General features: G+C 37.7%; 1 protein-coding gene across 2 annotated transcripts in view; it reads left to right on the top strand.

Moving 5' to 3' along the window:
- Positions 1-19,617, top strand: part of PREX2 (phosphatidylinositol-3,4,5-trisphosphate dependent Rac exchange factor 2) — a 276,900-nt gene that overhangs the window by 131,037 nt on the left and 126,246 nt on the right. For both annotated transcript variants that reach the window (XM_069465531.1, XM_069465532.1), the window contains exons 19-23: positions 2,212-2,297; positions 7,517-7,653; positions 9,997-10,114; positions 13,472-13,656; positions 15,751-15,912. In XM_069465531.1, coding sequence (XP_069321632.1) covers positions 2,212-2,297; positions 7,517-7,653; positions 9,997-10,114; positions 13,472-13,656; positions 15,751-15,912 — 688 coding nt within the window. The remainder of the gene's footprint in view (positions 1-2,211; positions 2,298-7,516; positions 7,654-9,996; positions 10,115-13,471; positions 13,657-15,750; positions 15,913-19,617) is intronic.

Here is a 19,617-nt window from a genome sequence, read left to right as displayed (position 1 = left end):
TATTTAAAAATTTTTTTGAAGATGACATACTCATTTTTTCTTTTTAATTTGTTTGAAATTTATAACTTTTCCTTGATGTCCTTATTCTAATGTATGAGTCCTATAAGTCACTCTCAAGTTTTCTTATAATAGCTTATTGAGTATCCTGTTTTGAAGGAAACAGGCACAAGTATGAGGGGTAAATACAAAAGAATTTTCTTTTGATTCTAGCTATGTTTTATATTTGATAACATCAAGGGATTTTTCCAACGGCTTTGTAGCAAATAATTTAGTATATTTATTTTCTGTAGGAAATAGAGCTTTCCTCTTGTATACATTTAATTCTTCTTTTAATAAACAGTATAGTGCTCCCACCAGGGAAGCATGTTCTCTAAAGATCATTTTGTTAGGGGAGTTCTGAAATGTTGACCAAAATGCACCTCATGCTATTTCATACAATTTTTGTTAAGAAAAAAATAGTAATCCTCTTGAAGATTGGAGTAGGATCAACCTTCCATAGCAATATTAGAAGGATAGAAAAACCTGGCTCAGAAAGAGTTGAGAGACCACTATGAATTACTCAGAATCCAAAACAACAATAATTCACTGAGACCTGAAAGCTCTAAGTTATTTGAGCAAAAGTCAACTCACATTCATAATATATAGGAGCATGAACTGCCACTGTTTTTGTTTCACATTCGCCAGAATATGTATTTATTCCCTTTTTTTTCTTAGTTATTTTTCCTTGTCAGGTGTATCTTTGACAGACACCGTTAACTATGTGCTATTCAAAGGAAATGGAAACAACTTGTACACCAAAAGGTGTTTAATTAAGGATAAAATATAAGTTAATTCTATGACCTCTATCCCACATGCATACAGATCACTTCATATTGTATCACCTAGTTTACAATGATACTTTCGAGTTTCCCTAGAACAGACAGTTTCCATTTCTGTCCCCAAATGCCTACCTAGGCCGTACTTGAGATTTGAAGGCAGCCTCTGCCCTCAGGCCTAAATGCAGTCCCAGTCCGGGGTGTTCTCAAGTGTTCTGGGCCCACCGTCGTGCTCCAAGGGTCCCCAACAGCTATTTCATAAGCCGCAGGGAGGTCCTGCTGCATCTATCCTCAGACTCCATCTAGCGTGCCCTTGAAGTGCTGCCGACATTTATTTCATGATTAATTAACCTTTTGGGAAACACTGTTGTTTCTTGGGTATCGGTGCTATTCATAAAAATTTATTGCATTGTATTCCATTTGTTTTTACTCTCTACTGAGATTTATTGTACTCATTTTTATTGTTCCGATGTTCTGTCTCATCTTGTGCTCTCTGCTTTTCATTGTTGCTATCTGATTTCTGGCTTCCTTTGCTGAAGTATCTTGTTTATTAGTGTCAAATTGGACACCCCTGGCTGGTTTGCCATGACAGCTCACTCAAGTTTCCCATCCCTTCATCTTCTTTTTTTATGTAGGTTCATTGGAAATATTTCTTCTCTTATTCCAGTTTACCTTCTGATCTATTATTCTTTTTTAAATTTCACTGCATAAATACCAAAGTTAATCATTTTCTTAAATTATTTTGATGTAGTGATTGACAGATATGCTCTTTAAACTCATTCTTTTTTGTTGTTCTTTGATGGAGTTCCCAACAAGTAGAAATATATTAACTCTGTGTTTCTTTTATATTAACTTTTATAAAGAAATTTCACAAGGCACTCATTTCTTTTTTGTAACAGTCAACTAATGAGAGAATCTTCCATTTTATTAAGTACCTACATGGCTGATAGCTCGGTGCAGGGCAATTTACCAACGGTATCTCTTGTAATCCTCACTGACACTCTGCCAAATGAGTTTTAACAGCTCTGTCTTTCCGTGGAGTTTCTGTGAAACTTTCTGCATCAGAGAAGTTAAGGAGCTTATCCAAGTTATCCCACTATGAAGTAACCACATGAAGACTCAAAGCCAGGTTTCTCTGACCCCAGAGCCTGTTCCTTTTGCAGGATATGCTGTGGAACGGCTGTGTTCAGTTTAGAGGCTCTGCGTTGCTGCCTGCTCTGTGCCTCTGAGAGAGTAGGGACCCTGATTGTCCCTGAAGCTTTCTAGCCCAGTGTCTCTCACATGGTGGACCCTCAAGATCTAGTTATTGAGAGAATGCATCAAGGTGTAGAAAACAATTGTTTTAACCGACTGTGGATTTAAAATTCATGTTACCTTATTTTCTGATTGATTTTAGGACAGTGAAAATCCCAGATTCGGCTGATGGCCTTGGATTCCAGATCCGAGGATTTGGCCCTTCAGTCGTGCATGCGGTAGGAAGAGGTAAGAAATCCAGCCTGTAGGGTAAATAGCGTTCCAGCATGTTTTGGCTGTTCCTTACAGCACAGCAGTATATTTAAAACATGCATAATCATGCTGTTCTGAATTTTCTCATTAATCATATTTTCACTGTGTTAACTCATTGGTAGTATATTCTGTAAACAATATTTTTTTAAAATTTAAAAATTCTAATACATGTTTATCATTGTTAAAAAATTGATACGAGGGTGATGCCTCAATCTCACTTTTCTACATGTTTTAGTTTACCCAAAGGACATAATGATTTTAAAGTTGTCTATTTGTATTTTTCTTGATTGCAAATAATTGTAATTTTTGTCAATAATCCAGAGATGTGAATTTTCAGGTTTAAGAATGATCTGCAGACTTTATAGCCTGTTGTTATATAATTCCTTCAAGTACTGCCATAAACTAGGATTAACTCTCACCATAAAATACCTTTTAAATTATTTTGGTGACTAAAAAGTTGTGTTTATATCTTATTTTTTTATCTTATTTTTAGTGTTTAACATTTATTTATTTACTTTTTTTAGAGACAGGATCTCACTCTGTCACCCAGGCTCCAGTACAGTGGCCTTATCATAGCTCACTGTAATCTCAAACTCCTGAGCTCAAGCAATCTACCCGTTTCAGCCTTCTAAGTAGCTGGAACTATGGGTGTGCGCTACCACACCCAGCTAATTTCTCTTTTTATTTTTTGCACAGACAGGGTTACCCAGGCTGGTCTCAAAGCTCTGGCCTCAAGCAATCCTCCTGCTGTGGCCTCCCAAAATGCTGGGGTTACAGGTGTGAGCCACTGCACTCAACCCTCTTTTTGTTTGATAGGCAAATCAGCTATTGACATCTCTTGTTATCATATGTATTTTTTTATTTTATACTGACACTAGTGAGGATTGACTGAAATAACTACTAGATGCCACATTGCTAAACGTAATAAATAATTTGCTGCTTTAGCAAGCAGTGTCACTATAAGCATAAGAAGCATGTGTTTAACTAACAAGGGGCATGTATGCTTTATATTTTTGAGAAATGTAAAGCCTCTTAATATAGTCACCCAAACATTTGACAGGAAAATTTTGAGAAGGCATTCCCATCACAATCACCTTTATTAGGAACACGCTAGCTAGACCTTTATTAGATTATAACATTGCTTTCATTATTATGTATATGATTAAAAAATGAATCTATTCCAAAAACTTTCTTTTTGCTCAGATTTCTAAACCATACAGATTGATAGACGTGTAAAACCTTCCCAGTAACTCATTAAATATAAAACTGAAATGGGATATTGAGACATCAAATGTCTTCTTCATTTTTGCTAAACCAAAACAGGAATAATTCACATTAATGGTGCTATAAAGTAACTGAAAGCCCGAGTGCACCTCTTCCCCTATTACGATGTCATGTAAAGAGCAAGATTCTACCTTTGGAGCTTAGTGATAAGGTTGGCCTAAGTCTGATTTCTGGTGCTTTTTGCTTCTGAAGAGTAAAAGACAGAAATGCTCACGTGCTTCACTTTCAGATAGATATTAAGTGAAAAGATGTTATTCTGTGGTTTCTTTCTGCACCGTAATTATGCCAGGAGGAAAGGAGATTTCTTTCCAGCCAGCCTGTTCCCATGGTGGGTCACTGTGGTCACTCTGGCCAGCATCGTCAGGGTCCCTCACCCTGACTCCTCAGCTGCAGCCAGGCCCTGCATTTCAGCCTCGGATCCACCTCACCGCCGCCTTTGCTCTTTCTGTGCTGTAGCTGGAAGAAACTATCATAATCATAATCATGGTTATGGGATTAGTGTCTCCCGAGTCACTGATGTACCTGGACCCATATTACTGTTCAGCAGTTGTTCTATGTGTCCTTGATCAGTTCTTTTTTTCCTCAAAATTGCCTGCCTTGGTAGGAACTTCCTTTTTCCTACCTCACAGACAAATGCAGACTCTTGGGAATGAAGCCCTCTGAGTCTTCCGTACGTGCTAAGGTTCAGACTCCTAGGACTTCACATGACTTCACAGTTCAGCTCTGCTCAGCTCTCCAGTCCTGTCTCTTGCAGCCCCTCACTCCAGGCACACACCAGCAGCGAGGCTTGTTTGCTCCCAGTGGCCAGGTGCTTTCGGAAGCAAGGCCTTTCCTCAGCTGGTCTCTCTGCTGGAAATGTACCTCTTCCCCGCTCCCAAGACTCAATTCAATGCAGAAAACCACTTAATACTTTTGGGAGTGAATTTTAGTGAGAACTACTAAAGAATGAAAAGATATGTTCTTGAAATATCAATTATTTCGTTAAAGATGTTTAATAACTCCTTAATGAGAGAAATTGCTCACAAAGTCTCATCTAATATTTATAAGTTTTACAATTATTTGTATTATCTATATGGATTATATTTATTTATTGAAGAAAGCATGCTTACCTTTGCTTTTTTATTTGTACAAATTTATAGGGTACATGTGCAATTTTGTTGTATGTATGGATCATGTGGTGGTCAAGTCATGGCTTTTAGGGTATTCATCACTCAAGTAACATATTAATACATTGTGCACATTAACTGATTTTTCATTATCCACCCCCTTCTCACCCTCACCCTTTTGAATCTCCACTATCTTTCATTCCAAACTTTACATTTCTGTATACATATTTTTTAGCACCCACTTAAGAGTAAGAACATGTGATATTTTATTTTCTATGCCTGGCTTGTTTCACTTAAGATAATGACCTTTAGTTCCATCCACCTTGCTGCAAAAGACATGATTTCATTGTTTTTTTTATGTCGGAATAATATTCCATTGTGTAAATATATCACATTTTCTTTATCCATTCCTCTGCTGGTGGACATTTAGGTTGATTCCATGTCTTTGCTATGTGACTAGTGCTGTGATAGACATATGAGTGCAGGTACCTTTTTGATATATTGATTTCTTTTCCTTTGGTTGGATACCTAGTAGTGGAATTACTGGATTGAATGGTAGTTCTATTTTTAGTTTGAGAAGTCTCCATAATGTTTTCCATAGAGGTTGCACTGATTTACATTTCCACCGACAATGTATAAGAGTTCCCTTTTCTCCACATGCTTGCTAACATCTGTTATTTTTTTGTCTTTTTAATAGTGGACATTCTGACTGGCATAAGATGATACCTCATTGTGATTTTGCATTTCTCTGATGATTAGTCATGAGCATTTTTTTCATATACCTATTGGCCATTATTTGTTGTCTTCTTTTGAAAAGTTTCTATTCATGTCTACCAAAATGTTCTACCAAATGTACAAAGAACTAATACCAATCCTCCTGGAACTATTCCAAAAAATTGAGGGGGATAGAATTCTCCCTAACTCATAAGGCCAGTATCAACCTGATACCAAAATCAGACAAGGACACAACAAAAAAGGAAAACTATAGACTAATATCCCCGATGAACATAGATACAAAGATCTTTAACAAAATACTAGTAAGCCAAATCCAACAGCACCTGAAAAAGATAATACACACCACAATCAAGTAGGCTTTACATCACAGATGCAAGGATGGTTCAACATATGCAAATCAATAAATGTGATACATCACAAAAGCAGAATCAAGGACAAAAGTCATCTGATCACCATCTCAGTAGACACAGAAGCAGCATTTGATAGAATTCAGCGTCACTTCATGATAAAAACCCTCAACAAACTAGGCATAGAAGGAACATACCTCAAAATAATAAAGGCCATATACTACAAACCCACAGCTAACATCATAATCAAATTCAGTTGTCTCCAATCTTTTTGGCACCCAGGACTGGTTTCATGGAAAACAATTTTTCCATGGATGGGGGTGAGAGGGAGGCTGAGCTCAGGTGGTGATGCAAGCAGTGGGGACTGGCTATAAATACAGATGAAGCTTCCCTGCTTCTCTTGCTCACTGGTCCACCACTCACCTTCCTGCTGCGCACCACCTGCCTCCTAAGTTTCATGGAAGACAATTTTTCCACACATAGGGGTGGGGGATGGCAGAGCTCTGCTGCTAAGTCCCTAGCAGGCTATGGCTTGGGGGTTGGTGACCACAGTACTAAATGGGGAAGAGTTGGAAGCATTTTCCTTAAGAAATGGAGCAAGACAAGGATGTCCACTTTTCATCACTCCTATTCAACATAATACTGGAAGTCCCAGCAAGAGCAATCAGGCAAGATAAAAGGCATCCAAATTGGAAAAGAGGAAGTCAAATTATACCTGTTTGCAGATGACACGATCTTATGTCTAGAAAAACCTAAAGACTCCACCAAAAACCTCATTGATTTGATAAATTAATTCAGTAAAGTTGCAGAATGCAAAATCAACATACAAAAATCAGTAGCATTTCTATACACCAATAAAGATCTAGCTGAGAAAGAAATCAAAAAGCCAGTACCCTTCACAATAGCTACAAAAAAGAATTACCTGGGAGTAAGTTTAACTAAGGAGGTGAAAGATCTCTACAAAGAAAACTATAAAAGACTGAATTGTATTTATTAATGGTACTTTAATATTGATTTGATCAGACTATCAAGTAACAGTGATTGGATGGTTCTGAGAAATCTTAACTCACTGGTTAGGATATGTTACTTCCATGTTTAAATCCATCTTTATGCAAAGAAAATTAGTAAACAGTTGACATTATCCGATTAATTCTGTTCTTTACAAATTCTCCAGTTCTTGACCCTTTGTACATATCCTGAACTCTTATTTTTCTTAGAAAACTCAGTCCACTCATAGTTGCTAATTGACTTGATCTTTTTTCCATAAAATTTCTTTTTAGTATGTCTATTAAATTGTTGGAATTTTAAAAAAACAAAGGTGAATACCACTGAAATATTTACAGGTTTTGTAAAGTAAGGTAAATAAGGCATATGTTTCTGGTCTTCTCATTTTACCATTATATATGTATATTTAGAAAATTAGATTGACTAGACATTTGTAAGGGAAAATAACTGATCAGCATTATAAAGGTCACTTTGCAATACTCTTTCAAATTAGTTATTAGGAAGGTAAGAAATATTCCGTTAGTCACCATTTGAAAGGCGAGTTAAAAAGCAGAAAAATGTTGAGAGGGCATTGCTATCAGAACCAAGTTGATATATCAAGATCATACTAGCTGGATCCTTATTGTATTTTAAAATTGCTTCCTTTACTGGATATGTTATAAAAATGAATCTTATTTCTGAAGTTAGTATTTGGTATTTTTCCCATTTGTATTTAAAGGAACTGTGGCCGCAGCAGCTGGCCTTCATCCTGGACAGTGTATTATCAAAGTAAATGGAATCAATGTCAGCAAAGAGACACATGCCAGTGTCATTGCACATGTCACAGCCTGCAGGAAGTACAGGCGGCCGATGAAGGTAAGCTGTGCGTCAGCTCACCTGGATCTGCTTGAACACTTGCGTGGAAGACCTAGAGGACAGCATGGGATAGTGACGCAGGTGTTTGTGGTTTCCAATTCTAGGTTTGAATTTAAACATGGCATCATAAATCTCATCATGATCATTTTATCTGCATAGTTCATTATAATTGATTATGTTTAAATGGTTACATTTTATTATTACAGTTATCATCATCTGTTTAAAAAGTGCTCTGGGGTATTTTTATTTTCATTGTGATATAAATTTATCAAATTAAAATCCAAAGATATGAACTGTTTTCTTGAGCCTTGTGATTGCTTTAGAATATATAATGATCACTGTGTGTCTGTGTCTGTATGTATGAATTATACTTATGCTGTTTATTATAAGACTTCTGCAAAAAAGTAAAAATTGTGGATTTTATAGGGTTTGTGATTGACTTTTGGATATATTTATTTAGGTGACTGGATTTAGCTCTTAAAAGAAAATACCAGAATGTGCTTGCCATTATTTAAAATTTTTAAGAACTATCCTTTGATCCACAAGTGCCACAGAAAAATAAAATTAGAATCCTAATTCGTAAGCAAAGCTTTTATCTCATGAAGAAAAAGTGAGTATTGGACTATAAGAGAAAATTCTCTCAATTTAATCAGCTAGATGCAGATGGGACTTTAAAGGAGAAGCATTATATTTTATCTGTCATGCAAATGGAAATATTCTTTTCTGGATTTGAGGATATGACTTCATGTCCAAACTGGGAAGATAAATGGCCATTTTCTCATAGGCCAGGGCTGATGTCCTGCAAAATCCTGAACCTACTTAAAAATAGCTGATCAATTTTGATTACTGATAAGGTCAGAAGTAGCATAGTAAATTGGAAGTTACACACAGACTCATGTGTTACTCTGGTCGGTAGTAACTTGATAAATATTTGTTGAACTGTATATTGAATGAATTTTTAAAAAGACTCTTCTGAAATCATCAAACCTTTGCCCTTCTATCAGAATTTTAATAAGTAGACAAAGCATTTCGAATTCCATTCCTTTTTAATTTTCCCTGCCTGTCCTCTTGGAGAGGTGTTGGTCAGTGAAATGATTAAGAAAAGCAATAGTGGACAGAAACACCTGCTCTCTCAGGTATCCATGGCCATGACACAGACCACAACAAAATGTAGTGACTTAAAACAACAGTAATTGATTATTTCTCTCTATTCCGTGGGCTGGCTTGGGGTGGTTCCTGTGTGGTTACTGCCTTGGCTGCGTTCTGCAGGAAGCTGACTGGGAACCCCACCCCCAACCTATGCCCTCAGGCTCTGCATGGCAGCTCACCCTCCATAGCCCTCTTCATGGCCTTCCTTCCCAGCCCCAGCAGGATTTCTCTTTCTGCCTGGTATCTGCATTTCAAGAGGGACTATTATATGCCCTAAACCCTCTACTGAGGTTGTGCTTGTACATGGCCAAGCCCAGGGTCAGTGTGGGATACTAGGGGCTGTGGTTCATTGACAGCCACAACGGAGCACAAAGATGTATTTCAATGATCAACTATTAACTAGCAGTTTAATGATTTACAACAATGTAATAATTAAACACAATTGTGGAACTGGTACAAGAAAAAAATGAGTGATACATATTATATCATGCTTCAATAATGCCATTCAATTTGATTTATCATCTTATCTAGAAAAAGTATGAACCTTAAAGTAATACAACCCTTAAAGCATTTATTTGGTAGCCGTTTCATATCTCTTGTTTCTTTATGTAAGATTAGAACTGCAGTTTTAATTGAAATATAGTATGATTTAAGACATGGAAGAACTAAAAGATAGTTACATGACTTGGGAACTCAAGGAGATGAAGGTGTTTTTCCATTTTCACGTTCGTTTGATTGAAAAAACATTAAGTGCATTAAGATAAATGTGACTGTTAGGAGAACAATTTAAATGGTTTGTACAATTATATATAATTGGTTCATCAGAAAACTGTCCATCTAACATTTGTTTTAACATGTAATTGAAGCATTTATTAAGACATTTGGGAAATATATCCTATTTAAAAAACATAATTTTGGGGACATAACTTTGGAAGATAAAATTTCCATAGAACATATCTTCAGAAGATAAAACTTTAAGCTTAAAAAAGTCAGTTTGTTAAACAACATAATTGTCATAAGCTTTCTATTAGTTTCTGATGCTGATTTTCACTCTCTTTCAAATTTTATTATTTTTTAAACAAACTAGAGGAATAAATAAGATGGTCAACTCTCCTTCTGAAGTAGGTTTTGAAATGGACATGCATTTTAGGAAGCGCTAATACCTCTGAGGTCTCTTTTCCTCCTCATTTCCAGCAAGATTCCATACAATGGGTTTATAATAGCATTGAGAGTGCTCAAGAGGACCTTCAAAAATCTAACTCCAAGGCCCCTGGAGATGAAGCAGGGGATGCTTTTGACTGTAAGGTAGAAGGTACGTTCCTTCTGTTTCTTCTTTTTCTTCCCACCTGCTTGTAGTATTTTTTTCCACTATGCCTGTGCCTACTCTGAATATTGAAGGTCTTACATGTTCAAGCCATTTTATTGAGTCATTATTGCCAAATAGATGTCATGTCAAATACATAAGTCTGTGGTTCCCAACCCCTGGGCTGTGGACCAGCACTGGTCTATGGCCTGTTAGGAACGGGGCCACACAGAAGGAGTGAGTGGCGGGCCAGTGAGCAAAGCTTCATCTGTACTTACAGCTGCTCCCCGTTGTTCGCATCACCACCTGAGCTCCGCCTCCTGTCAGATAAGCAGCACCATCACATTCTCATAGGAGCTCGAACCCTACTGTAAACTGCACATGCGAGGGATCTAGGTTGTGCTCCTTATGAGAATCTAATGCCTGATGATCTGAGGTGGAGCTGAGCTGGTGATGCTAGCGCTGGGGAGCAGCTGCAAATACAGATTATCATTAGCAGAGAGATTTGACTGCACAATAAATATAATGTGCTTGAATCATCCTGAAACCATTCATCCCCCCATCCGTGGAAAAATTGTCTTCCATGAAACCAGACCCTGGTGCCAAAAAGGTTGGGGACTACAGACATAAATAATAATAACTAGTAGCTAGCATATAATAACCATATCTGTTTGTTAGGCACTTTATGAAGTGTTTTATATGGAGTATCTCAATTAGTCATCAAAAGAGAAAAACTCATAAAGTAGGTATGATCACCATCATTCTCTTTTTAGGAGAGAAGAAACTGAGGCCTCTATGGGGTAAGGGACTTTTCCCAAGCCAGTTAAGGGGTCGAGTGAGGATTCATACCCATTATACTGTTTCCTTGTGTGGCGTTTCCATGTGGTTTAGAACTTGCTACTCCAGTGTGGCCCACAGACCAGCAGTATCAGCGTGACCTGGAGCTGGATAGAAATGCAGGACCTCAGCCCCCACCCTAGGTCTACTGAACCAGAGCCCCCATTTGAACAAGATCTGGTTTGTACGTATAGTGAAACCTGAGAAGCTCTGGTCTAGAAGTTTCTTTTAAAAATACATTCTTGATTCAGGTTATGTTTATTGTATTTTAACATTGATAACAAGGAAAGGGAAATTAATGTAAAAATGAGAGAGAAAGAGAAAAGGAGAGAGGAACAGAGGAGAGAGAGATCTTTTGATAAGGATTCTTATTATTTCTGGCTTCTCAGTGGAGCAAACCAGCAGACTGCTGTATTCGGTGGCTTCTTTGTCAGGGGTGACTGAGGCAGCTCAACTTAGGTCTGCATTTGACAAATACCTCGAATTATTGTTTCAAATCTTTTTTCCAGAAGTCCTTGAATCCTCCTTTACATTCTCCTGGTGTATTTCCACTTACTGGTGGTGGAAGTCTCTGGGCATTATTCTTACACTATTAGGTTCATGCAAACCAGCACAGCTGGAGAATTCCCCATTCTGAGCTGTTTTCACTCATGACACTTCTGGCACATTTGTGCGTGGGGGTTGGGGCCAGGTTTGCTCCTCACCAACAAGTTCACCAACTCTCCTGACACCAGCTGGGTGTCCTACAATTCACCTTAGTTCTAACACAGGCCGCTAGCAGAGATCCCACAGGTTAAAGGCTCTGTCCCACAAGACTGCCCCCATTTCAGACACCTGTCACAAGTCTCCGTTTTTCACCAGTATATATCTAACAACTGGCTATAAATTCAGGGAGTTCCCCCACCCTTTTCTTGAGTTCAATTATTTGCCAGAATGGCTCAGGGAACTCAGACACTTTACTGTCACCGGTTTATTATAAAAGATGCAAAATGAAGAGCCAGATGAAGAGTTGTGTAGGGTGAGGTCCAGAAGGGTCCCTACCGCAGGAGCTCTGGCCCCAAAGGGTTGGGACGTGCCACCCTTCTGACGTGTGGATGTGTTTACTGACTCAGAAGCTCTCTGAACCATGTCCTTTGAATCCTGTTGTTTATGGTTTTTTATGGAAGTTCCATTTTGCAGACATGATTGATTAAATCATTGGCCATTGGTGATTGAACTTAATCACTAGCTCCTCTCTCCTCCCCAGAGGTCCAGGTGTAGGACTGAAAGTTCCAACCCCCTGATCACATGGTTGGTTCCTCTGACAACCAGCCACATTCTGAGCCTGTCTGTGCTCAATATGTCACTTTATTGGCATGAACTCGGGTATGTTTGAAAGGGGCTTGTTGTGAATTTCAGAAGATGTCCCTATTACTGCTATCACTCAGTAAATTGCAAGGCTTTTAGAAGCTTTCTGTCCGCAACTGGGGCCAAACACCAAACATAACATTTCTTACTGCATGACACCTGTACACACTGCTTATATGGGGGCTACTTAGGAAAAGCTGTTTTCCCTCCACTCTTGAAAGATTGCTTGGTTGGATCCCACCTAAGCCATGGGCAGTATAAGAAACATCTCAACCTCATTGGAGCAGTAAAGTTATTATGATAAGATATGGTGTTATTTATTCAAAACAGGACAAATCTCATGATGGTATCCTGAGCCTTTTATTCCTCATTTGGAATAAATCATAATTGGTGTCACATTGAAAGGTAGTAGATCATGCTCTGGAAATTGATTTGTAGCTATTCTGGGAACTTAATTACTTTAAGGAAAATCAATATTCTACTTTTGCTTATTTAATATTTACTGCTTACACTATTTTAGGATTTTATTTTAAGTAAACTGATATTCTAGTTTTGCTTATTTAAAATTTACTGTTCGATCTCCCCGGAGGTTTTAATTGAGATTTTAAGTGTTTTTTTTCACTAGCTAACTGATTGTATGCTAAAAAACTTTAGGCAGACATTCCAAATGGAAATTTAATTATAGTGAGCAATGAAAAATTTTCTCAATGAGCTCTCTCCATAAGATGCCGTTTGGGAGACCCCCATCAAATAGAATGATTCTTGCGTCTCCTTTCTGCTTCTCTATAGTTATTTTCTTGCCTTGAGAAAATATTCATACAATATTTGAGGCAGTTTTAGAAACGCTGACTTTAAGTCATGCATATCTTTAATGAAAAAAATACAAAATTGTATGTATAGTGTTTGTATAGGTATAAATAGGTAGACATATGGCCCACAGATCAAAGTGGATGTACGGAGACTAGTCATGTTACAGCAGTGAGATTTGGATCACTGGAACATATGCTTTTCCCAAAATGTTCTTAGTTTTAAAAATGTTAAGAATAGATGCTTCATTTAACACATCAGATTTAACCATCCTTTAAAGAACTCTTTAAAAACTATTCAAAGAGACTCAGAATTATTTGGGGAGATTAATAAACCCTTCCGGAATCTGATGAATGACAGTTGTCTTTATTCCAGAGGTAATCGACAAGTTCAACACCATGGCGATCATCGACGGGAAGAAGGAGCATGTGAGTCTGACGGTGGACAACGTCCACCTGGAGTACGGTGTGGTGTACGAGTACGACAGCACGGCTGGCATAAAGTGCAATGTGGTGGAGAAGATGATTGAGCCCAAAGGTTTCTTCAGCCTAACTGCCAAGGTAGGAGCGATCCTGGGAAAACAAGGTTTTTTGTTCTGAATATAGCAACTGGAATTCTCTGGCATCCTCACTTTTAAAAATGTAGATAGCTGTACATGTCACTGTCAGCTCATTCAACTTCCTTTTATTTTTATCCCCCTCCCCCCATTATTCAGGCTATGTACAGCTTCCCTTTCATTGGTCCTTTGGAGCACAGTGTTAAGTTAGATGGGACTCTCACTCAGGCAAGTGCTTGTTGATGATGGCAAAGGCTTCACTGCGTTTATTAAGTTTGCTTCGTCTGTGAATTCAGTATCGTGAATATGATTCAGATGGTTTTCGTGATAGATGCTGCTTTTTTTTAATGCACATAATCCTCTGAATTTTCAAGTCGTGAAATACAGTATAAAAAATTTCAACTTCTGCAAGTGCTGTGTTTAGTTCATAAAATTTCAGGAAGCCCAGAGATCAGTTTGTGAATAGATCCTTAGATATTTATGTAATTCTCACTTGGGAAGGCCGTCACCACAGGGCCCTTAGACTGAAGCATGATGGGCAGGCAGGAAGTGGGGGTCTCCATTAAAATGGATAAAGCACGTGGTAAAGAGGTGACTCTGCTTGCTGTCGTGCCCTCCTGCAAGGGGACTCGGCCACACTCCTACTGCGTCCTCCACAGGCCTTGGCTGTAGTGCTCTGTACTGCTCTCATATTGTCATGTGAGAATTTAAACATTGCAGGTAAGAAAAATGAGATGTAGTTTCCCTACTCATTTCTTCATTTCAATTCTTGTTTCATATATGTATAGTTGAGATAGATTTAGCATTTATAACATACATTTTAAACATTTTAGTGGGAGAAAATAATAGAGATCCAAATGAACTAGTTTTAAAATAACTATCTTCTTTTAATATTCCGAAAGTCAACTTTTAAAAAAAATCTCATTTTTCTGATGATACTGGACCACTGTATACATCTATTGATATAAAATATACATTTTCAAAATGCAATCCCTTTCCAGCTACATTGTACTATTAGTGGGGTGCATATAAGAGTTTGGGACCAGGTTGTTATCATTATTTTATCTCATTTTCCAGCTATTTTAAGTTTGCAAATTACATGGATTGTTCTATACTTGACAACTGTGTAAGCTAGTACTGCAAATATCATTCCCTTTTTACACATGAAGAAAAGAGAGCCCAAGAAGTTAAGAAATCTAGCCAAGGTCATACTGCTAGTGATATAGTCAGCTCTAATTTCTAGACTAGGGATTAAACAAAATCTCATAGTCCATATTCAGCATATCAGGGAAGTGGAGGTGGTAAGGGAGCACATTTTATGTTTCACAGAATATTATAAAAATATTGGTTAAAGGTATAATCCATCCTTCTGATCTCTGAACAATCATAAATGCCACCTATAAATATACCACATAATTAATTCTCAAGTCATTGGAAATTCTCAATAATCTATGGTTCATACACATGCACACACACATAGACGCATTAATGTACGCACACGCTGCCTTACAACTGATTCAAATGGTCAAAAGAATTTCCTAATTGAAAACATCATATGGATGTTTTTATCTGATGCTTTTATCAGCTGGAGCTCAGACACTGCACGTAACATTAATTTGTACTTCACCAAGATAACTGTTCATTTATTCATTCCTTCAGCAAGCATTTGTTAAATGCACTCTTTCTGCACTTGCTGAGTTCACAGTAACAAGTAAGGATGCTGTTGGTTTTCCTTAGTTTTTTTTTTTTTTTGTTGTTCTATTATGAATTGACGAAAACAATGTTCTCAGTGACTGCCGACTAAACTATAGATGTGTTTGCCCATCAGAATGTACTGATTTATCCAGCAGGGCGTCTTTGAAGCCCACTTAGCTACCTACTCAGGGATTTATAGTCGGCAGAAGGCAAAACCTGAGATTTCAAACAAACAGATGGAATTTCTGCACTGACGGTGCCTCACTGAATGTGAGATCCCAGCAGGGACCAAGAACAGCAGAGGAAAGTTGCCCTGTATTGTTAACTTAGGAAATTTTTATGTTGAAGGTTTTTTTCTTGTTTTGTTTTGTGTGTATGTGGGTATGTGTGTTTATCACTGCAGATTCTTGAAGCCTTGGCTAAAAGTGATGATCATTTTGTACAAAACTGCACCAGCCTTAATTCTCTAAATGAAGTGATTCCTACTGACCTTCAGAGTAAATTCAGTGCCATTTGCAGTGAAAGAATTGAACACATACGTCAAAGAATATCCAGTTATAAAAAGGTAAAGTTTCTATAGATTTTACATGCAATTATTATTGAAATTACTATTTAAAAGTCAAATTTAAATCAATTATTGTTACTTTCTTTACATGTTTGTTATGTACCAGTTTACCGAAATAACATTCATATAACATTGTAGAGTTTTAAAATTGCCTTTACTTCTGTTACCTCATCTGATCTTTGTAAGCTTGTAAGCTATGTTATTTTTCCACATTTTCAAAATATAGTATTAATAACTGAGGCCTAAATAATGAAATTACTTTTTGAAAAAGATAGAGCTTGGCTTTGAATGCAGGGTATCTAATTCTGAAGTCAAATTTTAAAATTACACTATAGCTCTTCTTTGCTTTTTCTCCCAACACAAGGAACAGAAGCCCTCAGTCAGAAAGTATGTGGAACATGGGCTATTCTAAATTGACTGATTGGTTCATTCATTTGAAATATAATTATTGGGCACCCTCTATGTGCCAAGCACTGTTCTAGATTCCAGGAATATAGCAAGGAATGAGACAGACAATTTCTCTCCTTGTAGTGCTCACATTCGAGTAGAAGAGACAGCAAAGACATAAATAAATTCCTACAGAGGGGAAATATCAAATATTGAAAAGAATTATGAGGAAATCAAAATAGGGAGGTATCATGGGAAGTGCTTTTGTAGGCATGGATTGCCGGGGCAAGAATGGAGAAACAGAGACCAGTAGCAGCTATTACAGTGTCCAGCTGAGCGATGATGATAGCTTGAACCACAGTGACGATGGAGTAGACAGAGAAAGTCAGATGGATTTGGGGATATATTTTAGAGATGGAATTAATGGGAATTGATCTCCAAAACATATCCTATAACAGGTTTTAATTTTTTTCTATTTGTACCAATAGGAGACTAATTAATTAAATTATTTTCCCCCAAATGAACCAGGTTGCTTAAAATTTGGTACAGCCGTACTAGAGAATATTGTTTATCTCAACGTATATGAGTATGAGTTAACTGTATGTGTTTTATGTTCTTGATATAGTAAGTGAAAATAAGCCCATATATGTCTATATATGCCTGTCCGAGAATAGGAGTGTTTGTGAATATCCAAGGGACTGTCAACATTGGTTACCTCAAGTAGAGTGAGGCAAGGGAAGAGGGACTGTTAAATTTTCCTTTCGGAACTCCCTATAATGTCTGGCTTGTTAAGTTGAGTGTACATTGCTATTGTAATTTGTTAAAAGTCCATTCACACGAGCAAGACTGGTATTCAGGGTCACTGCTTAACGGCCACACCTGTTAATCCTCTGTCCAAGACTGCTGAGCCCAGTTCGCCTATTTGAGTTGGGGAAGATTCCATGAATATGCCTTGTTGGAGTTGCAGGATGGAAGTTCTCTTTTTATGTCTCTTTTCTTTATTAGATGTGACAGTGCTTTGAAGTAAAACTTAAAAACTCTGAACAAGAGCAAATGAGTATTATTCTCTTTTTGAAGACATTTTGAAAAAGAACCATTCTATTTCAGAGATGGATCTGTACAAGGCGCGATGGGGTTCAGGTAGATCCTGGGTGTCAAACTGGTCACTGTGTCCATGTCATTTCTCTTCCTTTGTTTTGCTTTCCTTCCTACTTTCTTCTCTCTGTTCTTTCATACAACAAGAATAATGGAAGTAACTTAAAGAAGTATACAAGGAAAAAAGTAAACTATATAAATAAAATCATAATATTAAAATCAAGGTAGGCTAGGTAGTTAATTGATGCAGCTCCTTTAAAAAGGACCTGGATAACACAGTCTTAAACACGATACATTTATTTTTCACTCACATAGAAGTTCCACCCGACAGGAGTCCAGTGAGGTGGGACTTGACAATCTTTCAGGGATCAGCTGCCTTCTGTATTTCTGCTTTCTCTTCTGGGATATTGTCCTCTTCTTCAAGGTCAAAGCTGGCTCACTCCCACCATGTCTATGTTACAAACCCTCAGAAGAGGGAAAAGGAAGTGGAGAGTAAAGCTTCCTTTTGAGAATATGACCCAGAAGTTGTACACCTCACTCCTATTCACATCTAATTACTCTTTAGCAAAAGAGAGCCCGGGAAGTGTAGTCTCATGCTGGGCATTTACGTGCCCGACTAAAACTCGGGGAAATTATTAAAAGGAAGAAGGAGAGAATGGATACTGGAGGAAAATTACCAGGTCCACTACACAGTAAAGCAGGTCTCAAGATTCTACGTAGTTGCTAAAGTTGCTGACTATATTTGGCCTTCAGCCTGCTGGTAGCCAGAATGAAATGGGAAACAGTCTATTACATGTTTATCAATATCTCTATGAAGGATACATATTTCTTAAGAGAAACACAGCTTTTCCTGGGCTGGGCTTTAAAAGAAATCTCTCATCCTGGATTTCATAGAGGCAACACCAAGAAATGTCATGGGTAGTGCCCATAAACGGATCTCTGCAAAAGAAGCGATAAAAAGGAATTTGTTTTGTGTAGCACATATTTTTAATGCTATCTTCAATGGCATAGATCAAAAACTCAATTTCATTAAAGCAAATTTGTTGTATGATGGAGTGAAGGTTAGGAAAGTATTTACTAATGTGTACCTTTCATGGAGGCAGTAGGAGCTTAAGTAACAGTTACTTCAAGATGCCTATCCTCTCACACTTATAATCCAATTGAAAAGAAAGGTCAAAAGACATGAAGTAAACAGTAATAACAATGTTTACTTAACCTACTAGGAGGTACCACCATGAATGGTTCAATGTGCTGGCATCACACACCCTAGTTTATATGACGGTACTAGAGTTCTCTAGTATACAACAGTTTTTAGTAGTTTACTACCAGGTGTTAGGCATTGCATCAGATATTTTACAGTTTGTCTGTATTGTATAATTTTACCAAAATGGTTATAGGAGATACACATTACCCCTTTTATTGATGAAGTGACTGCGTTTCAGAGTGGTCAAGTAACTTGCCCAGAGGCACACAGCTGGGACCACAGTGGAATTTGAATCTTGCTTTTTTTCTATTCTAAAGCTGGTTATTGTTCGCTTGTTTACCTGTGTTTGACACTGCATCACACAGCCTGTGTGCTAAACAGTGTGGTTAATACCATAAGGGCAGTAGGATTTTAGTAAAAGAAAAAGCACTGTGGGTAATTTGTCAGAGTGAAGAGGAGAAGAGATGGCATTCAAGTAAAGAGAGATATCAGAAGTAAAGGCAAAGATGTAGAAAAGAGCCTGATTATTGATGAAGAATTGGCATACTATCTAGACTAGAAAGGAGGATTTGAATTGGATGCAATTAAAAAAGAAAACTGAGAAAATTGGATTTTCCCAGTGATAATTTGGAGTAGTATAATAATCAAATTTGTCAGGAAATCACTTGAGCAGCAGTGTGGACAAAGTATTGGTGGGGCAGAGTCAAACTGGTACGGTTCATAGTAGTTTTTTCAGTGGGCCCAGTGGCTCATGCCTGTAATCCTAGCACTCTGGGAGGCTGAGGAGGGATGATTGCTTGAGCTCAGGAGTTCAAGAGCAGCCTGAGCAAGAGCAACGCCTCATCTCTACTAAAAAAATAGAAAAATTAGCCAGTTGTCATGGTGCCCACCTGTAGTCCCAGCTACTTGGGAGGCTGAGGCAGGAGGATCGTTTGAGCCCAGGAGTTTGAGGTTGCTGTGAGCTATGATGACGCTGCTGGACTCTAGCCTGGGCAACAGAGTGAGACCTTGTCTCAAAA

This window comes from Eulemur rufifrons, chromosome 3 (genome assembly GCF_041146395.1).
Source record: "Eulemur rufifrons isolate Redbay chromosome 3, OSU_ERuf_1, whole genome shotgun sequence".
Lineage (NCBI taxonomy): Eukaryota > Metazoa > Chordata > Mammalia > Primates > Lemuridae > Eulemur > Eulemur rufifrons.
Note: the sequence above shows the minus strand (reverse complement) of the source record. Positions and strands in the feature narration are given on the sequence as shown.